The sequence below is a fragment of the Castanea sativa genome, chromosome 3 (genome assembly GCF_040712315.1).
Source record: "Castanea sativa cultivar Marrone di Chiusa Pesio chromosome 3, ASM4071231v1".
In the NCBI taxonomy this organism is placed as follows: Eukaryota; Viridiplantae; Streptophyta; class Magnoliopsida; order Fagales; family Fagaceae; genus Castanea; species Castanea sativa.
In genome coordinates this window covers 59,571,336-59,592,883 of record NC_134015.1, presented here as the reverse complement: position 1 = coordinate 59,592,883, position 21,548 = coordinate 59,571,336, and the positions used below count along the sequence as shown (strand labels likewise).

General features: G+C 35.2%; 2 protein-coding genes and 1 pseudogene across 2 annotated transcripts; 2 read left to right on the top strand and 1 right to left on the bottom strand.

The window, feature by feature from the left end:
• Nucleotides 1-6,302: 6,302 nt before the first annotated feature.
• On the bottom strand, nt 6,303-9,782 carry LOC142630071 (multiple organellar RNA editing factor 9, chloroplastic-like). Its single transcript, XM_075804146.1, has 5 exons — nt 9,334-9,782; nt 7,302-7,399; nt 7,142-7,207; nt 6,853-7,026; nt 6,303-6,637 (listed from the first exon to the last, which is right to left on the bottom strand). Exons 1-4 carry the CDS (start codon nt 9,690-9,692, stop codon nt 6,854-6,856), a joined length of 696 nt encoding a protein of 231 aa, XP_075660261.1. The 5' UTR covers nt 9,693-9,782; the 3' UTR covers nt 6,303-6,637; nt 6,853.
• A 5,662-nt stretch (nt 9,783-15,444) lies between these two features.
• Nucleotides 15,445-17,615, top strand: LOC142629623 (methyl jasmonate esterase 1-like). Its single transcript, XM_075803637.1, has 3 exons — nt 15,445-16,164; nt 16,853-16,984; nt 17,092-17,615. The coding sequence occupies exons 1-3, from the start codon at nt 15,715-15,717 to the stop codon at nt 17,374-17,376; spliced, it is 867 nt and encodes a 288-aa protein (XP_075659752.1). The 5' UTR covers nt 15,445-15,714; the 3' UTR covers nt 17,377-17,615.
• Nucleotides 17,616-18,492: 877 nt separating this feature from the next.
• LOC142629269 (putative inactive methylesterase 20) lies at nt 18,493-19,250 on the top strand (annotated as a pseudogene).
• The last annotated feature ends 2,298 nt before the right edge of the window (nt 19,251-21,548 follow it).

The window sequence follows — 21,548 nt, the reverse complement described above, 5'->3', positions numbered from 1 at the left end:
TATATATAATGTAAGGATGCAATTTGATCAATGGTCCAATGAGCCCAAAACAATAAATTTGATAGAGAGTGAGCCTGTTATTGAATGTTCAATGAGTTAGAATAGAGATCACAATAGGCTAGTTGGCGTTAGAATGAGTAGTATAAACAGTTTGAAAAGAAAAGGTACTTATCGGTCAGATCTGAGGATGGTATGTTCTTATATATTTCTCCTGGACTAATACAAAGATTCAAGTTCTTGGTTGTACAGGGATCTTCTTTCTGGATCTCCTCCCACCTCCTGTGATGGAATCATTTCCTTTTATATTCCCTTCCCCTCTTTCATCTCAGTCTTTCACGTGCAGATCAGATTGCTAATCTCCTTAATACTTATCCCATCAGCACCTTCTTGAAGTCTTTATGGGTAGCTGTAAGTCACTATTTAGGCATCACTTCCACAATAATAAGGCTAGGGGGTTAGATGCAAAGCATTCAATACGATGGTAGCAGCTTTTTTCCTAGATATTTACCAATTCTTTGTTGACTAAACTCTTTCTAAAGTTTATACTCCCAATCATGATTGCCTACTGCCCAGTACTTGATAGGTGGTTGGACTTTAGGCTTCCACTCTGTTGGCCAAGGAGGGTTTTCTCCTTGGACAACATCATCTATTCATTATGATTAAACCTCTTCCTCGGCCCAGTAATTTACTTGTTTTCACTAATATGTGCTTGTCTTTAGGCTCTTTGACGTCCTCAGGTGCAGCCCACATCCCAATATCTTTATCTGGGCCCTTCATCCCTACATATGATTTTATCCTTTACTCTTTTGTTTATTAATTGAATTAGGATAAAATTATATAATATCCTACTAACTATAGAATAATAAAACTAGTGTGTGGGCCTTTTTTGCAAGTGTTGGACTAGGCGGCCTGCTGCTACAATAGGCCCAAAGGTTTCTGGATCGAGGAGTTGGGACCGGTCCGGGAGCAAACCTTCCTGGCCCGGTTTGTGCACAAACAATGCCTCTGTTGATCAGAACCTGATCATACGCTTTTGGCAGGCAGAACTGTTATGTTAACTACAGTAGACAGATATAATAAAGACAATAATAAGAATTTAGATAGAATAGACAGTGGGCCCATATGAAAGGTGCCTGCTTTACACAATGGTAACAGAAGAATAAGTATTGAACAGAGAACAACAAGTGTATTTTAAAAAATAAATGCCAGCCTGCTTTGTTAAATCATCCTGTGGAATCGACGTCAGGAAGGGGAACCACTCCTTCAACGCTACTAATCTCTTTGAGAAGGAAATTAGCTGCTTTGAAGGAACGGGCCTAAGTGACTTGGATTGAGTGAAGTTCCTTTTTGTTACCAGAGAGCATGGATTAGAGGGGGAGAGGGAGATTATCTCATTCGGTGCATGCCAATCGCTCCATTCTCTCTGCTTCTCTCTTACTTCATTTTCTCTGTTTCTTTAATCCTTTTTTTTTTTTACTATCTTTTTATTCTTTCTCTCTTTTTCTTCTTGTTTCTCTCGCTACCCTGTTTTTTGTGATTCTAGCGACTATTTCACAGAGGTTTTCTTTTTTCCCTCCTTCTCGGCTGTGCACAGTAGGGCTCCTTATATAGGGCCAACCGTGCTTGGCTTTTACTTAGCCCTTAACCGCTTTTGTCTGGCGTGGGTTTCTTTGCCGACCATCGCTGACTGATCAATCACCCAGCCATCGCCACTCTGCCTCATCAAACAAAGAAGGTTCCTTTTTTGTTTGCTTGCTCGCCGTGGCACCCTTACCTGCCATGGTGTAAATACTTCTCCTTCTCTCTATCCCTCATGGCATGCACCTAATGGTTCCAACTTAGCTTTGCCTCTTTTGGGTAGTATGTCCTTCCAGCAGGACATTGCCTCCAAAAGAGCTTGAGCAGGAAACATAAAAATGGGGAGGGGCTCCCCACTGCCAGACCATACCCCTTTACCTCTAACCCATGACCTCACCATTTCCTGTATTGGCTGGGTATAGGCTGGTGGTGCCTAGGCCTTGCGCGTGCCTTGCCTCCATACTTATTCAAATTCTGCCTGCTGCTCACTTGTCTGCCGCGGTCTGAAGGTCAAACTATCCAGTCTGCCCGCTCGTTTTTGGCTTGTTTTGGTGTGAGCTGCTTTCCCTGGCTTTGCATTTATGGTTTGCTTTTCTTATGGGGCGAGCCTTGCCGGATTGTGGGCTGTTCTTATGTTTTCCAGCCTCCTGTTACTTGCTTCTTGCCACATTGTTCTGCTATGCCTATCGTGAAGTTTGCTTGACCCAGGCCTGCCGTGCCTTTTTGGGCTTTTCTATTCACTCTCTCTCAGAAGGTCCAATAATCCTATTGGGCCTTTTGCCACTCGCAGGCTCCCTTGTCCCACCCACTTTCATTTGGACATCACTGGCCCTCTTACTTTCTTAGAGCATCCTTGCCCCTTTTCTAATTCTGTGTTTACCATGGGGCTTCTACTAACTCCTTAGGCTTCCTCTGCCCAAGTGCTTCTCACTTTTTTCTTGGGGTTCATGGGTCTTCCATTACCCCTTACTTTCTTTACTTTACATTACCTTGGGCTTGTTGTGACAGCCGTGACCTATTCTCACTTTTCTACATTCATACAGCCTATGGGTTTGTTATTTCTTTCTTCCGAGTCCTTTTAGGCCCACTTACTTTCTCAGGGTCCATTTATTTGCTTTGTAGACCCATTATTCATCATCCCTGCCACTTAGCTTAATGGCATTTCCATACTACTCTCTTTTGCCCATGACTTTGGGCCTTCCCTCCTGCTGGGCTTACAAAAATGAGCATCTACAACTAGTTCATGTTTATTTTGTTTCTCAACTAAGTTGAGATATAACTATTTAATATCTTACTAGCTAAATCAAATATCATTTGGTTTTATTATTGTTGTTGATTTGATGCACTACCAATATAAATCTACTATTATTTGTATTGGTTTAATCTTTGAAGCACTAATAACATAGTATGTGTTAGATTGTGTTGGAACCTTGTAATGGGTTGAGTTGGTTGGATTTTTTTCAACCTAGCCATGATAGGCCGGATTGAAAAAACCTCTAAAAACATCTCAACCTGACCCATGCACACCCTTACACCAAATATTTAAACTCTTAGTTTTTTGGAATTTTAGATCTTCTCTACTTGAAAATTGATCCATTTTATAATTTAGATGAAATACTATTGAATTTTAAATGTATTTAGTACTACATCATTGAAAATTTTAAATGACATGAATATATTGTTAAGTATAGAACATAAAATCTAAATCATGAAATAGAAAATGGAGAGGATAATGTACATCATGTTGGAACCTCCGATTGACTCCAAAAGCCTCTTAAAGATTTTCTTTACTATAGTAACTTATTGGGCTCCTGTGTTTTCAACTTTAACTATTCAAGTATACCATCATCTTTGTATATCCCGCAATCTATACTCATCCAGTGTGTGAAGATTAGGTATTGATTTTCTATCAACAGGGTTTACAACAAAATAGTCTACCAACATCATTTTTAGTTTTTGAAATGTACCTGGTAGGGTAAAAAACCTAGGCATAGTTGATGTTCTAGAGTTAAAATACATCAACCATAATTCTCGATTGATCAAGCCTCAATCTAGAGATTTCAAACTTTGATTGATAGAAGGTTGATCGATGGGTGCTTGAAACTTACTTTCTTTATTATTTATTTAAATTGTGCTACTTCTTCAACAAATTATCTTGAACATGGTTGAACACATTATATACACATTTGACTATTACAAGTAATGAGATTTGCCAATCTAAAACCTAACTAAAAATATGACACTCTTCTCCGTATCCAATATGGTCCCTTGTCCCAATGACACCATTGATGAATATTGTTAGTTGCTTAGACTATGCTGATAACTTTCAGACCCATGAATTAGAGGACTAACCTCTTTATAATGCGAGGTAAAAAGAATACTCAAGGTGGGGTCAACTGGCACCAACATTATCCCATTCAATTTGGGCAAAAACATGCATGGTTAAGGAGAAATTATTCGCTCCCATAAAATGAATCCTCCATCCTCTCACATGGAATGTGTGGTTTTCTGTTGGATGTCATGTTAAAATTTTTCATTATCAGTATTAAATATTTCAATTGTAAAACCTATATCAATCATTAAAATGAATTGGAAAATTGAATACATTAATGAGTGCATCACATTTATTCTCGTTGGAGACATCACTTTTGAGTTTGAATCTAATTATATTATTATTATTATTATTATTATTATTATTATTATTATTATTATTATTATTATTGTCATTGTTATTGTTATTTGTGTATGTGGAACTTCCAGAGCTCCAAGTGTGTCATTTGTGTTTGTGATGCACATTGTCCATAACTCAAAGAGCACGCATCTCATCCTCGCCTAACGTGAAAGGGATCACAATCACCACCTTAAAGATCTTGCCATCATCATTATTCAAATTTGATTTTTTTTAGAAAAATAATAATTCGATAGCTAAGAGAAGGAAATTCAAACATTGAATGTCTCTTTTAAAAATGTCAAAAGGTACTAATTGAGCTACTATGACTTTTGAATCTTGAATTTAAATTTTATATAATATATAAAGACATTATTTAATCTAAAATTTTAAATCTATAAATTTAAGCTCAATTATGTTATATTAATTTCTTAATTTGGGGGGTCCTACCGTGAATGTAGGTACATCACATTTCCAAGGTATTGCACATTGATTAGATAACAAAATCGCATATGAAAGAAAAAAAAAAATAGTTCAATTTTGTTGTAGGATGTACATTTTTGGAGTCCTGGAACATCAGCTGCATGTGGGGAGTAGGAATGGCAACGGGTCGGGTTCGGATTGGGTTTTTTGATACCCGGACCTGACCCGCGGGTCTAAACCCGCAACCCGTACCCGGCCCGATTATTAAACAGGTTTTTTTTTTCTTGAGCCTAGACCCACCCCACCGGGCTCCACAGGCCCCGTTTAGCCCAACCAGATTTGGGCCCAGCGGTGGCCCATCCAAAAAAAAAAAGAATTGAACTCCGGCGTACACATATAAAATATGGTTGTGTTTATGTAATGAGATTTTCAGATATACATATAAAATAATAACGAAATATTGAAAAAGTTTCTGGCATTGTCTTTTTTTGTACTTTGCATTTGACATATACACAAAATCCAACATATATTGCCTAAAGAGAGGTTGAATGCCACGAGACCTGAAGAACTCAACGGCATCGTTATGTCCGCTATTGTTGTGCCATACAATTTTTTTTTTAAAAAAATCACAAAATCACAAACACAGATTCACAAACACAGATTCCCTTTCAAATATAGATTCACAAACATAGATTCACAAAATCACAAACACAAACTTAGATTTGAGAGAGGACATGAACCCAAAAAAAATTGGAGAACTCGGTCCACCAAGGCTCTATCTCCGATCTCGGACTCCTACTCGGCCTCTCTCTATCTCAGACGACCAAGATCTCCAATGATGAGCTGTGAGGGGCTGAAGGCTGAAGCGTGAAGCTAAGGGCGTGAGGGGCTGAGGCGTGAAGTTGAGGACTGATGGGAATGAAGCATGAAGCTGAGGCCTGATGGGAATGACCGAATGAAAGGGGCGGCTGGGATGTGTAGTGAGGAGTGACTTAGGGAGTTAGGGTTACTAAATGATATATATATATATAAGGGAGGGGTGTTTTAGTAATTTAACATATCGGGTATTTATCCGGACCGGGTTTCGGGTCGGGTTTCAGAATTTTTTGATAAAACCCGGGCCCGACCTGGACCCGCTTCGGGTTTTTTTTTTAAAACCCATACCCGACCCTATTCTTTATCGAACAGGGTAAAATCCAGCCCATTAAGGTCGGGCCGGGCCGGGTATCCGCGGGTTGGATCTAAATTGCCATCCCTAGTGGGGAGACCCTACTAATTTAATCCAACTAGTATGACTTCAATCTCTATTAGCATGGAAAGAATGTAGAATGACTTCAATCTCTATTAGATGTCTGAAAATGGTCAGAAGGTTTGAAATGATACGCCACTGCAAGAATGCACTATCAGATGTGCATTAAGTTTGCAACATAGTTTACCTGGCTGCCTTGCCAAGGTGTTAAGGTGATAAAGCTAAGATGCAGACTATTAAGAGATGTCAAACATACGCACGTGACTACCACCAAACTAGCAAAGGGTGATATGACATGCTTGACATTGTTAGAAAAGCACAAAAGAAAATAATTTTATTTTTTATGAATTTCAAGGAGCATTGCTTTATGCTGCAAAAAAGATGGAATAACAAAAGAAAATTGATATCACATATCAATGAATCGAACTACAAATAGTTGCTGCATAAGTAACTCTGGATTAAACATAGATTCAGGTAACTCAAAATCCCCTTTGCATAACATAGTCATACAGCAAAGCTACGTATTCCTCCAGATAATGCTACTTAGGTTGATCTTACAAAACATACAAGAACACTGCATCTGACCAAATTCACTTTATAAGCAGGTTTTCTGACCTCATGTTAAACTATCCATGCCCTATAGTTTGCAGACACTGAAGAATGATAATTAAATTGCAACTGCTATCAGGCTAAGAACTTCAAAAACGAGCCTTAACAACCTGCAATCATAACAGCACGAAACAAAACGGATTACAATCATGATAGGTCTAAATTTAACAGTGGATGGTACCATTCAATTACTGTATTGAAATACACAAAGGATAATTTTTCATGGGCAAGTAAGTTCAGAAACCTCATCCAGCAAAGAAATTTGAAATAGAGAAAGAAAAACTGAATCAAAAGAAAAGATATCGTGACGCTAAAGTTCCGCTACCTCAGCCAGAGGCAGAGTCTGTAGTGGTTGCCTCTTGTCTGGGTTTTTTCTTCTCAGGAGGGGGGCCATCTCTCCTTCTTTCATACCTTCTACTCTCATATTTTGAATTACTGCGTTTAGGTTGATAAGTAGGGTATTTGCAAGGAATGATCTCCCCATTGATATACTTATCCCCTACAACAAAAGATATAAAAACAAAAAAAAATTAGAAACATCATCATAGCATCTTTACAATATATAGACATAACGAAAATTATGTGTCAATTTAGAAATAAAGCATGGGAATCACCTCCATAGTCTTTATTTTTTACGTCTATGTATGAGTCTGGCAATACCCAGAGAACACCAGGCAATCCTACAATGATGAGGTTGAAAATACATTAGAAAGAAGCAAAATCAACAAAACCCATATAATGGTCAAAGGACAAGTGCTTGACATAGGTATTTACCCTTGAATTTCTCAGATGTCTCTTCATCAACAGTGCACTGAAATCCAGTGTACGTGGTGGTGCTGAAAGCATACATATTTTTCTTTGCTTCTTCCATGCTGACACACAAACACAGGTTCCATATTTATGAAATAACAGTAATGGAAAAAATGCCAACTACTACAGCTACAATTACAGCTTTAATATAGATCATAGAAGAATATATTTTTTTATCACTTCCCATTTAGAATATGTGTCTTAATTCTGTGACCAGGAAGATTATTAAATAGAAGTAATATAATAACATTATTCTGAGATAGGTAGGTAGTAATGAAGAGGAGGTGGGGTTCGAACAATAGATATGGGGCACCACAAAGGATGCCATTACCAGTGATGAGTGGAGTGTTTTTTCTGAGGTATTTAATGATTCAAAATTAAGAAATCTTACATCCTTTGGAAACCAAAATTGCTTCAATTTAGGTGTAGGAAAGAAACTAAAATACTTGGGGAAAAAAAATGCTAACAAAAAAATTCAACCATGTGTCAGATTGCACACAAGCAGCCCTATCTTCAGAAAGGTGGCAGTACCCCAAATGAAGCAAAAGAAATCAGAGGCATAATCCCAAGAGATTACATATGAAATTCCAAATCTGTGGAACCCAAAGTCCTAGTATCCATCAACAGATGTAGTTGGTAAACAAACAAATTCCTCAAACAATTTTTAGCAATGGAGAACAATGTAAAAAAAGGCAATCACACAGCCACAAAATCCATTTTCAACTCATAATTTTCTTCAAAAACATCACTTTCTTTTTTATTGTTAAGTTACACACATCCATTGGGATTTGAACTCACAAGCTTACCCTCCACCCCATTCTTATGATAAAAGGATGTCCCATTTGAGCCAAAGCTCATTGGGCTACCTTCAAAATAATCACTTGCAAATAACTTTGTCATTTACCTAATTGCCTATCATTTTAGTAACATATTCCTTCCTAAAATAACAACACCCAAGCCTTAGCCCCAAAATTTTAATGGTTGGCTAATTGGCTATGGATCCTCAACAAACCACTTCCTTAATTGACATTTCAATTTTTTATTATTTCCATTAATGCTACTTTGGTCTTCCTATATCTTTTTTCGTTCCCTTAACTTGAATCAAATCACTCTTTCACAATGGTGCATTAATCACTCACCTCTAAACATGACTAAATTATCGCAAGCGACTCTCCCTTGTCTTCTCATCATTAGGGGACACACCAATGTTTAAGTAAGTTTCCTCAATTTGAATCTTGTCTTTCCATGCATTTCCACTTATCCATCTTAACATTCTCATTTGGAATTTCTTGAGTATCAAGTCTTACAACTCTATCTCTATTTCTAATTTTACTAAACTTTCCTAGTTAATGGAAAGCCTTATAGTCTAAAGCCTCTGGCCAGAATTTTAAATTGAGTTTAACTCCATGCCTAGTTTCATCCACTAAAATTAGATCATCTGCAAAGGCCGTACACCTAGGGAGTTCCTCTTAAATCAATTTAGTGAGCTCTTCCATTGCTAATGCAAAGAGATGTGGACTTAATTGCAATCCTTGATGCAAACCTATAATGATAGGAAACTCACTTATGACACCTTGTCGCCTCTGCATGTTCTCACACTAGTTGCAACTCTGTCATACATGTCCTCAATCAACTTAATATACTTTAGTACTCATTTCTTTTCCAAAACTCACCACATAACCTCTCTAGGACCCTGTCATATACATTCTCTAAGTCATCTAAATAACTTTTTATCATTTACCCAATTGCTTATCATTTTAGTAACATCTTTCTTAGCAAGAAAATGGGTGAACAAAAAAACCCCAAATTTGAATATACCCTTTTCTCATTTACCCAATTATATATCAATTCAGTATCATCTCTTGGGAAAAGAAAAAAAAATCCGAACTTTCATAATAATGCATATTTTTTTCCACACACAGACATACACGCAAACATGGGCAAACTAGAAATATCATAGCAAAAGAAGAAGAAGAGAAAAAAAAAAAAACCGAACCTGCCCAAGACAGTGGCGAGGGTATTAAGGTAAGTGTCAATCATTTGCTCCCTAGTTGGGGCAGGGTCTTTAGGGAACTCCATGACTATGAGCCAGTGGTTATAGTCACACCCAGGTAGCATAATGGTCTCTCTGGGCTCATTGCTATTGCTACTGCTTCTTCTAGCTGAGAAATCTCCATCCACGGCTGCTACTCTGATGGAGGGCCGAGATTTGGTGGCAAGAGTTGGGTTCCAGTGAGGGAGAGTGCAGCACTGGATGTGGAGACTAGATGTGGGAGTGAAGGGTTTGGACTTGGAGTGAGAAAGTGGGGTTAAGGGTTTAGGGAGAAGACTAGAAGAGAGTGTAAATGTTGCCATTGGAAAACTACTTTGTTTTCTTTGACAGAAAAATGGGAAAAAGGATTTGTCGCTATGAGGATAACTGATAAGGAAGAGCTGGGGAGGAGAGTTTTGTTTTGTGGGGTTTGAATGAGACGGTGGCCTTTTGGAGTTGAGCAGAGAGGGTATTTGCTTTTTCTTTTTGGGGTTGTGAGCCCAATGGGGAAGTGTGTGTGTTAAGTTGGGACAGAAGCCCAAGTTTTGTATCATGGATTTTGGGTTAAGTTAGTAGGCAAATTTTGAGCTTGTGTAATATATTGGAGAATTCAAGTGGGCCAACTCGAGTTGGCTCAATTGGGTTTAGAGCAGGGATGGAACCAGTAGGGGCAAAGGGGGCCCGGGCCCCCCTGACTCCACCCAAAAAAAAAAAAATATATAGCATATATATATATATATATACACCCATTACATAGACCCATTATATATATATATAAAACCCAATGGTAGAACACAATATTACATACACATTTTCAACATGGTTGAACACATTACATACACATTTGACTATTACAAGTCATGGGATTTGCCAATCTAAAACCTAACTAAAAATATGACACGCTTCTCCATAACCAATATGGCCTCTTGTCCCAACAACACCATTGATGAATATTGTTAGTTGCTTATGAGTTTTCAAATTCAAATGCAAAGATGATGTATCCATAATATTTGGTTACAAAAAGGTATAATTTATGGAAGGATTAGACTATGATGATAACTTTCAAACCCGTGAAGGACTAACCTGTTTTTAATGAGAGGTAAAAAGAATACTCAAGGTAGGGCCAACTTGCACCAACATTATCCTATTTAAATTGGTCAAAAACATGCATGATCAAGGAGATATTATTTGCTCCCATAAAAGGAATCCTCCATTGTTAGGCCTCAAACCCAAAAGGGTCCAAAGCGTGAGAGAAGTATGTAGGAGATTTTTTTTCCTTTTCTTTTCTTTTCTTCTCCTTGACACATGATAAGAATAAATAACCATACTAAAATTTTCATATTACAAGTCAAAACTCTATAACACATTTACAAACAATAACTCAAGTCATGTGCCTCCAAATAATGCATGAATATATTTCAAAGCTTCAAATGGATAACACAAAACCACAATCCCTTCTAGAATACACAACCTCAACATTGAAGTTAGGCCTACAAAGCCTAAGGCTAACAAATCTCAAGTATCCAACCTCCAATAGAATTAATTATGATCTCGTTAAACTTTGTAAGATTGAGTCATCAACCATTTATGGCCCAAGTTTCCCAATTTAATATAGCACTCCAATCACCACCAATAAATTAAGCTTTATGCCCAACGTGTAGCTAATTTATCTGTAAAACTGTTGGAGATTAGGATGAGCTAAAACTCAGTAAATAGTATAATTAATGGGGGTGGGGGAAATGCAAGTCTCATGATAATGAGCATTTTACAAAACATGTTATACTTTTGGGAAATTCAATGAAAATCCAGCAAATTCATTTTCATTGGTAAAATGACAAGAATTATTAATACTATGCAGCACAAAGTTTTCTTAAAATATCTTAACATGAAACTACATACTATACACTGTGAGCAATAACAACACTGTTCCAAACCAGAAAATCTAACCTAGGACCACAAGACAATCGTCGACACGAAGCCAAAACTCACTCACTGACACAAAGCCGGAACTCATCTCAGACATAAAGCTGGAACTAATTTGCCGGCACAAAGCCGGAACTCAATCGCTGACACAAAGTTGAAACTCATAACCATCACAAAGACGGGTACTAAGATACCAATGTCACATAGACTATAGTATCTAGCTGGGTAATCACTGGGTAATCACATGTCACAGCTCAAGGGTAAAACAAAAAGTGCTCACAATTTACAGGAATTCAAAACACAATACATCTCTAAGTAGTTTCACAAAACCTTTAATATCTGAAGATATTCACAAGGTTCTCAAAGCTTTCAAACTCATTCCTTGTCCAAAATATTTGTATCATCTTTCCTAATTATCAAAGCACCTTTAAACTTTGCAAATAATGCAATAAACCAATAAAATCCATTCTCAAGAATTTAATCAAAGATGCTTTTCTTTTCCATGCCAAATCATGCATTTCCCCATATGCAATAAGAAATATGATGCACTTTAAATGCTTCATGAATTTTCCATAAATGATTAACAATAATAGTCATGGTTTTAAAAATGGGACCGGTTAAAGAACTGGAAAAGGTTGTGATTTTCAGTTTTATGGTCGGACCGTGGTCAGATCGATGGTCAAATTGGTGATGTCATAATTAATTAATTAATTATAAATTATAAAATATAAATAATAAAATATGTAATAAGTTTAAAACTAAAAATATTTAGTTTTAAATACATATTTTTTATTTAAAAAATATGAGTTTAATTGTCACATCTTATATTTAGAAAATTAAGATAACAAATCCACAACTTTTATACTATTAAAAATATTTAGTATGAAATTAACAATACATAATAAATTAGTAATTCTTAAAAGAAAAAAAGAAAAAGAAAAAGAAAAATTTTACTATTATTTATTACTAAATTTATATGGATTATTATTGTGCATTTATATATATATATATATATATATATATATATATATATATATATATTATGCTTTGGCTTCATTTATTATATATTATCTATACTACTATTTAAGGGGCTTCCCCTGTTTGGATTCTTATTTTTTTAGTTCAAAAATACCCCTACAGTCTTATGTTTAAGTAGAGACAAAACTAAAGGACAATCCGGTAAAAATTCATTTTTTAGTTCAAAGATGCCCCTACAGTCTTATGTTTAAGTAGAGACAAAATTCAAGGACAATCTGGTAAAAATGCAACTCTAACTCCCACTAAAATATTGTCTAAAAAATAGGACCACTCTCCTATTAATTTTTAAATTGATTTATTCACTTATAAATTAGATTTTTAAAATAAAAATCATATATATATATATAAAATAATTAAATACAATTTTTTTTACAAAATAAAACCACTAAAAGAGAAAAGTTTCATCGCACGCGCGAAGCGCGTGTGATGAGACTAGTATATTATTTATTTATATGATCAAAATTGACAATTGGCAAGTAACATGTCACTTACCTCTTTTCCTCTGGACTAAAGTTCATGAAATAGGCTAATAGCCCAAAGGTTGCCAAAAGCCCAAAAGCAAAAAACACACCTCCAAAAAGAACGAAACTGCATATTACATACACTACAAGACAACATTGAAAAAAAAAAAAAAAAAAAACTCTAATAAAAAACCATTTAATACCCCACGTACCCCACTTTCCACTTCTTTCTCTCCTTCTTATTTTCGCCAGAAACTTCTGGGTATCTCCACTTCTTTTTTTAAAGTTTACTCTCTCAACTTAGATCTGATTCTTCTCTTTTCTTTTAGACTTGTTTAAGTTGTCTTGGTCGACATTTTTGTGTGTGCTCAGAATCTCAGATAGTCAGATGGTGCCTCTATTGAAAAATCTCTCTCCTCAACTACTCTTTTTTTCTTTTCTTTTTTCTTTTTCAGTGGCAAAGGATGGTCGACATTCTTGGTTGATTGCTTTGCTTTTTCAGATCTTTACTATTTAGTCAAAATTGCTGCATTTTGGTGTTTTAAGCGAACCGGCCAATAACCAATTCAACCATACCGGTTTCCGGTTTTTATGATTGAACCTGCAGGTTCTCGATTTTTCCTGTGTATTGGATGATTTTCGGTTTTTAGTCATAATCGAACTGGGTTGAAAGCCGGTTCTCGGTTGAACTGGTCAGACCGATTGGTCTGGTCTCGTTTTTAAAACCATGATAATAGTACACCTCGAACGTTTTAGAAAAATCATGGATAATGTTACAAAATAGGCTTAACCATAAAATACTTTAGTGTAATAATGATTTATTTTTGAAAATTTCATTAAAAGCCACTTACCCCAGGAGGCCAACAAATTTTCCCTCAATTGGGCACCACCACCTAAGGAAGCAATCCAATTACTAGGTTCATTACGAAGAATCTTGAAACCTAGAAACACAATGATCAAGTCTATCAATAACAAGACCTATTACAAAATACCTTTAAACTTGTCTCCATAAATAAAAAATGTCTCTTACTAAGAATCTTGAAACCTAGAAACACAATGATCAAGCCTATCAATAATAAGGCCTATTACAAAAAACCTTTAAACTTGTCTCCATAAATCAAAAATGGAGACAAGTTTAAGGGCCTAATGCCTAACTTGACTATCTCGAGGTACCTATTTCCAAGAGTTATCAAACAAGTATACAAGTGATCCAAAAGATCATAACACAACCAAATCATTTTTAATACACTATTACGAGAGATTAAACCAAACCATTATTAAAGTTAACTAAGTAAAACACATGCCAACCCACTCAACAAAGGCTTCAAGTAAGTTTCACAAAATCTCAACATTCTCATCATACTTTTAGATTCACTGCACAGTAGGTCAGTCCTTTTGTAAAAACCACTTGGTCCATCACAAGTTATCCAATCAACTTAAAATTCAATAGGAATAAGCTCTTACATGTTTAGGTAGCTTTACATCCAATTTGGATCTTCTTAATTAGCACAAAGGTAGATAAAAGTAGGTAGCTTTACAAGGAACCAAATTGATTGTTTTGGATAATCTTAATACTAAAGGCTGGCGGAAAAAAAAATTGCAAAGGTAAGTAGGTAGTTAGCTAGCTTTGCAAGCAACTAAGTTGGTTGTGAAGTCAACAAGTGTTGTAGTTGGTTAAATAGCCATGTTAACCTGATATCCCTAAAAAAATCTAACAAATATCTCTAGCTACACAGTACTCTATGTACAAACTGCAAGGGTAGCTCCAAAGTCCAAAGACAAATTCAGCCAACAATATCTAATTACAGCTCCACCTAAAAACTATATGTAGATGGGTGAACTTAGGACAGTACTACTTTTTACACAGGGAAAAGCTATAAACCCTACAATAAAGCAAAATTTTTCACCCAGCTACTCATCCCTCCTAACTTTCTTAATTATTTGAATTGGGAAAAAGTTATAAAACTAGATTTCCTCGCAAAACCTTCTGGATGACTAGACCAATATGGATGAACTACCTTAACTTGAACCCCATCAATAGGTATATAAAGTAAACATGAATATATAGCGCCTTATCTCTATTCTATTGTGGGCCTGAATTTTGAAGGTGATATCAAACTAGCTGGTTTCTTGGATATGAATCATTTTAATAAATCGCATCGCTTGGACCTTAACTGTCCTGATGCAGGTTGGGAAGCTCTTCCACCCATGATTTCTCCTGATAAATTATACCCAAAATCCGTAGTCCTTGATGGTAAGTTATATGTCATGGGTAGTTGGCATGTGGTGAGTTTCGATTGGAAGAAACAGAAGCAAAAGGGTATGGCTGGATGGAGGTTTATGACCCTATCTTAAATACTTGGGAACCCCTTGCCCAATCCTCCATCTGGTTTTGGCTTTGATAACACCTTTTGCTAAACATATTGTTTACACTACTCTCTCCTTCAAAAAATAGATTCTTGTATCTCAAAAATATGATGGCGAGTCGACCTTCCTTATTTTTGATGTGAACACTTGATGTTGGACTACACTAGTGCCTCCTACCAAGCTTGCTCGTTATCAGGATATAGAATAGGTGATCATTGTTAAAACCTACTCATTTATAAATCAATGATAATCTGTTTACTGGATAACTGCACAAAGAAATTAAAGAATACTCAATGATCATTTGAACTTGTTAAACTTGTTTGAGAAGTATTAACCTTTGTGTTGTTTTGTGACAAGTTTTTCAAAATTCTTATCAAAGATCTCAAGGTCAAATTCAAACAAAGGGAAAAAAAATTATATGGTTAATTAAATTGCATATTTATATCGAGGAAAAACTAGCCCATCGGAAAGTTCATGAGTCATGATCAAAACCTACCTCTTGATAACTACATAAAACGCATGACAATTTGTGTGAATAGGAAGAGCAAAACATAATATGGAGTTGAGCAAGAAGTATTTCATGCTAATTTCTTTCTTTATCATTCTTTCATCTCTTGGAATTGAGTCTACTAAGGAGGAGCCACCAAGAATTGGCAAGCACTTTGTGCTAATTCATGGAGCATGCCTTGGAGCTTGGTCTTGGTACAAGCTTGAGACACTGCTAAAATCTTCAGGGCACAATGTCACTGCACTAGACTTAGGCGCTTCTGGAATCAACCCACTGCAGGCAAATGATCTCCAATCAAGTTCTGACTATTTCAAGCCTTTGAGGGACTTCATGGAAGCTCTTCCTTTTCATGAAAGAGTAATCCTTGTTGGTCATAGCTATGGTGGGTATGCAACTTCTCAAGCCATGGAATATTTTCCAAGTAAGATTTCTGTAGCTGTTTTTGCCACTGCCTTCATGCCTGGGCCGACCCTTAACTATTCCACACTTAATCAAATGGTAATCCTCGCAACTTTTTTTCAAATGATTTTTTTTAATGATAAAATTCAATATAATATAATTAGATCAAATAGAAGTAAGTGTAATCCTATTACACTTGCAATTTCTCTCCAACAAAATTCATTACCCTTTAAAATACCATTGAAATTTGGGCACAAGTTGGCATATAGCCACAAAATTCGAACTATTGTGCAATGTCCATGCCCAAAATATGAGCTCTTGTTGAAGCTATAGCTGGGCCAAAAATACTTTAGGATGGCAAAAAATTGTTCTAGGCTCCTGGCTTTACTATAATCTCGACCTGCCCATCATAAAAATAAAATAAAAATAAAGTCTAAATCTACCCTTAAGAAAATATCTCATTATATAATTATTATATATATATTTCTATGAAATTGGCTAATTATTAATATTTACCCGTTCGATTCTGAAAGAAAAAAAGAAGAAGCTATTTGCCTATACAAATTTCATGATTAGAAATTCATAGTTGTTACTTGTTAGTGATCAACTCTATTAAATTTTTTGAATACTTTGTTGAATTTTCTTCTTTTTTTTTTTTTTTAAAAAAAAAACCTCTATTAAATTGGTGATATCAGATATGTGATCCTTAAAAATAAGTTTTCACTTTACTCCTGTAACACCAACCCCACTCTTTGAGTTTTGACACTGATTTATCTTATTATTACAGTCAATGAGCCAACGAGGCCCTCAGCTTGACACTCACTATACATATGGCCAAGGCCCAAACAACCCTCCAACTACTCTTATCTTCGGGCCCTTGTACTCGGCATCAGAATTGTTCCCGCTTAGTCCAATTGAGGTAAGAAATGCATTTTCTTTTCCAAAACTTCTTTTTGAAACTAAGTGTCAACCTTCTGATCATGTTCAAACAAGTGCTCTAACATTTTATGTTGCAATTTGTTGTAGGATTTGACACTGGCTACCTTGTTGTTGAGACCATTACGTTTGTTTAGTGATGAAGACTTGTCAAAGCAGCTAATGCTGTCTACTGAGAAGTATGGGTCAGTTAAAAGGGTTTACATCATAGCTGAAATAGATAAGGTGATAAAGAGAGATTTTCAATTGTGGAATATTGAGAGAAATCCACCCAATGATGTGGTGGAGATCAAAGGATCAGATCACATGGTCATGATGTCTAAGACAATAGAGCTTTGGTCTCATATCCAAGGCATTGCTGAGAAATATTCTTAGGAATCTATGTTATGAGAATCAACATGTTACGGGAATCTATGTTACCACCGGCATCCAATTCAAAATCTTGAGAAGTGAAGCCTAGTAATTTGGATGCTTGATAATCCAATTGTTCCTATGTTTGGTTTGATTAGGAATTTAATAAGATTCATAGGAATATGAAATTGTTGTGTTTGGTTTATTCTTAAGAACCTTATAGTAGTTATTTATTTTTCTCAAATTATCGTTACATTTGTAAATACAATATCACGTCATTTTTTTTCCTCCAAAAAATAATGACAAAATATAAATTATAAATTATGATAAATTCATTGAAACTTAGTATAATATTGTTGAATGACATACATAATACAAAAATAATTATTTAGCTAGATTCTTGTTCTTCACAAAATTGTGTTTTACAAATAAAGATAATATATTTTCTTTTAGCATCAAACTCAATTCCAAATATGAAATATAAAAAGAAAAAAAAAATCTTACAAACAAACATGACAATGAATACAGTAAAAATTATAATATGTCTAATATCTTTCTTTTTTATATATATATAAGTGAAGGAGGGGTGGTTTTAAACCTGAAAAATGTCATTATAAGTTACAAAATGTTGTCATCTTCTACCCATTCACAAAATAAACAGATTCCAGAAGCTGCACTTGCTTGCTATGACTTTCAAAATCTTTTCTAAAAGTCAAAGTTTTAAGTTGCATGATATTTTTCTTTTATTGAGAAAACGTGAGCCTATTAGAATGGGTTTCTTTTTTCTTTTCCTTTTAAAAAAAATAAAATAAAATTCTTTCTTTCTTTCTTTGCTAGAAGAGCCCATTAGAATAATCATTGTCAAAACCTACCCTTTATACATTGATGATAATTTGTGTAGTAGTGGAGAACTGCACAAAGAAATAAAAAATATTTAATCATTTGTGCTTGTTAACATGTTTGACAAGTGATCAGCTTGGTGTTCTTTGTGACAAGATTTTCAAAAGGCCTTATCAGAGATCTCAAAGTCAAATTCAAACAAAGGGAAAAAAAATTATATGGTCAAATTGCATAGTTTATGTTGAGTCCTTAGGAAAGGTGCTCATCATCAAAACCTACCTTTATAACTACATAAAACCCATGACAATTTGTGTGTCCTTAGGAAGAACAAAACATAATATGGAGTTGAGCAAGAAGCATTTCATGTTAATTTCTTTTTTCATCATTCTTTCATCTCTTGGAATTGAGGCTACTAAGGAGCCACCAAGAACTGGCAAGCACTTTGTGCTAATTCATGGTCATGCCTTGGAGCTTGGTCCTGGTACAAGCTTGTGACACTACTAAAATCTCCTGGTCACAATGTCATTGCACTAGACTTAGTTGCTTCTAGGATCAATCCATTGCAGGCAAATGATCTCCAATCAAGTTTTGACTATTTCAAGCCCTTGAGGGACTTCATGGAAGCTCTTCCTTCTCACGAAAGAGTAATCCTTGTTAATCATAGCCTTGGTGGCATGGCAATTTCTCAAGCCATGAAATATTTTCCAAGTAAGATCTCTGTTACTGTTTTTGTCACTGCCTTAATGCCTGGGCCAACCCTCAACATTTCCACCCTCAATCAAATGGTATTCACTGTCTTAATGCACTTTTTTTTTTTTTTTCATTTTAATGGTAAAGTACAATATTAATTAGGTTTAGTAGATGTAACTAGTATGTAAGTGCTGGTTGTAACCCTTTTACCCTTGCAATTTGAATCTCTCTCCAGCAAAATTCATGAGCTATTTCTTATCCAAAAAAATATATATATATCATGAGCTTTTATACCATTGAAATTCAAGCCCAAGTTAACATTTTAACTATGACTTGAGATGCTGTGAAATGTTTAGGCCCAAAGATGAGCTCTTATTAAAGCTAGCGCTGTCCCAAATGTTTAGGACAGTCAAAAAATTATTTTGGCTTCCTGGTTTTACCATCATCTCAGCCTACCCATCATCTAAATAAATAAATAAAATCTACCTAAAGAAAATAGGTCATATAATTATATATAGACCCAAACAAAGCTATACGATTTACTATACCATATTTAATTACGTTTCATTATATTATTATTTACCTATCCAAATTTCATAATAGGAAATTCATAGTTGTTAGTAATCAACTCTCTTGTATATATAAAATAGTAATCAACTCTTTTTTTCTTTTTTTTCTTTATTTTGAGAATCAAGTGATCAGCTATTCAGCTCTATTAAAATTGCCTTTTTTTAGCTACCTACTCTTTGCAATTTTATTTAATCATAAGTTTCATGATAGGAAATTTAGTGACCAACTCCTTTTTTTTTCGAAAATTAAGTGATCAACTCTATTAAATTGCCTTTTGTTAGTGACTTACCCTTTGCATTTTGACACTAAGGGTCCGTTTGGATAGAGCTTATTGCTGAAAACTGAAAACTGAAAACTGAAAACACTGTACCAAAATAATTTTTAAATGTGTGAATAGTGCTGTGGGTCCCATTTTTAATTTAAAAAAATCTAAAAAGTGAAGTTTGTGGGTCCCGTGAACAGTACACGGGACCCACAAATTTACTGAAAGTCAACAAAATCGGCTACTGTTCATGCACAGTAGCATGAACAGTAGCCGCTTCTCCTATGAACCGCGTGAAGCAGAAGGGAAAAAAAAAAAAAAAAAAAAAAAACGCTGAACGCAGACGCTTTCAGTTTTCATCCGTATCCAAACTCAGCCTAATTTGTCTAATAATAAATTTCATGATGGGAAATTCATAGTTGTTAGTGATCAACTCTTTTTTTTTTTCTTCTTCTTCTTCTTCTTTTATTTTTTTTTATTTTTTTATTTTATAGAATCAAGTGATCAACTCTATTAAATTGTCTTTTGCTAGTAACCTACTCTTTGCATTTTGACACTGATTAGTCTAATAATAAATTTCATAAAAAATTTGGCTCAAAATAATTCTTCTATAATTTATAAAAAATCATGTAGTGTAAACTTACTCAAATCTGTCAGGGACAGATTTAGAGTCCCAAAAGAAAAATAGTATAATTTTAACACTATGCCAAAAGTTTTGAGACTTGGTTAAACCTTAGAGCTACATGTGTTAGCCCATATAAACAACTAGGATTACAACCCGTAACCTCATATAACAATCATCACAACACAAGTCAAGAAATTCAAATATAGGCAATTGATCAAACACTTGGCATGCAACAGGCATAATGTACATATCAATTAAACAATTTCACAGTCAATACCATCAACTATCACATATGTCAAAATCTTTCCCAAAATGCAAGGAACTCACTTTCAAAATAAATCCCAATCCTCAACATAAATAAAAAACCCATATGATTTCTCAAGAAACCCAACTCACATGGTTGCCAAACAAAACATCCAATTCACCTCATTAAATTAATAGTCTCCAAATGAAGTCTTAAATGTTCCAACAACTCAAAAAAACAAGCCCCAAAACAAAACCCACAACATCAAAGAGCAATACAAACAAAATAGGATAAATACCCATAGTAAAAACTAAATCATCCCATTAAAGCAAAAACCCACCAATAACTGAAATTTTCGGATTTAAACAAAACACTTGCTACCCAAATCCTCATAACCCTCTAATCTTCCATTACTCACCAAACCCATCAAGTATATACCATAAACATCATAAACTAACAAAACCCAAAGGATTTTATAGAAGAAATTGAGAGAAAACTTAGATTTTTACCTTGGGTCTCTTGCACTTCAGAATCTCATGGAGTTTTGGCTATACTAGGAGAATCAATGGAGACATAATCCTCCCTAACAGGGAGATTTCTACTAGAGAAGGGAAAGAAATTGACTAGAGAGAGGAAAGAAATGATGAAAGAGATGAGAGCTTTGAGGTTCGGTCATCATTGGAGAAGAAAAAGAGTGAATAAAAGATAGGAGGGAGAGTAGCTGTGAGAATTAAAAGAGAGGGGGGGGGGGGGGTTTCACGTGTGGTGATAGATGGGAGAGATTATGGACCACACATAAGAGTACTAGCAATAGTGGTGCTAAAAAGTTGAAAAGCTATTTTTAGCACCGCTATATATAAAAAAGAGTGCTGCATCAATGAAGGTATAGGTATATTTTTTACATATCTAGCTACAATGCATAGCTAGATATGGCTATGCATCGTAGCTGACAGCTAAAAAAAAAA

Coding starts and splice junctions, on each gene's coding strand:
- LOC142630071 (XM_075804146.1), bottom strand. CDS start 9,692: ATGGCAACATTTACACTCTCTTCTAGTCTTCTCCCTAAACCCTTAACC. Junction 7,400..9,333: donor CTCGCCACTGTCTTGGGCAG/GTTCGGTTTTTT, acceptor TTTGTGTGTCAG/CATGGAAGAAGCAAAGAAAA. Junction 7,027..7,141: donor AAAAAATAAAGACTATGGAG/GTGATTCCCATG, acceptor CTTTTGTTGTAG/GGGATAAGTATATCAATGGG.
- LOC142629623 (XM_075803637.1), top strand. CDS start 15,715: ATGGAGTTGAGCAAGAAGTATTTCATGCTAATTTCTTTCTTTATCATT. Junction 16,165..16,852: donor ATTCCACACTTAATCAAATG/GTAATCCTCGCA, acceptor TTATTATTACAG/TCAATGAGCCAACGAGGCCC. Junction 16,985..17,091: donor TCCCGCTTAGTCCAATTGAG/GTAAGAAATGCA, acceptor AATTTGTTGTAG/GATTTGACACTGGCTACCTT.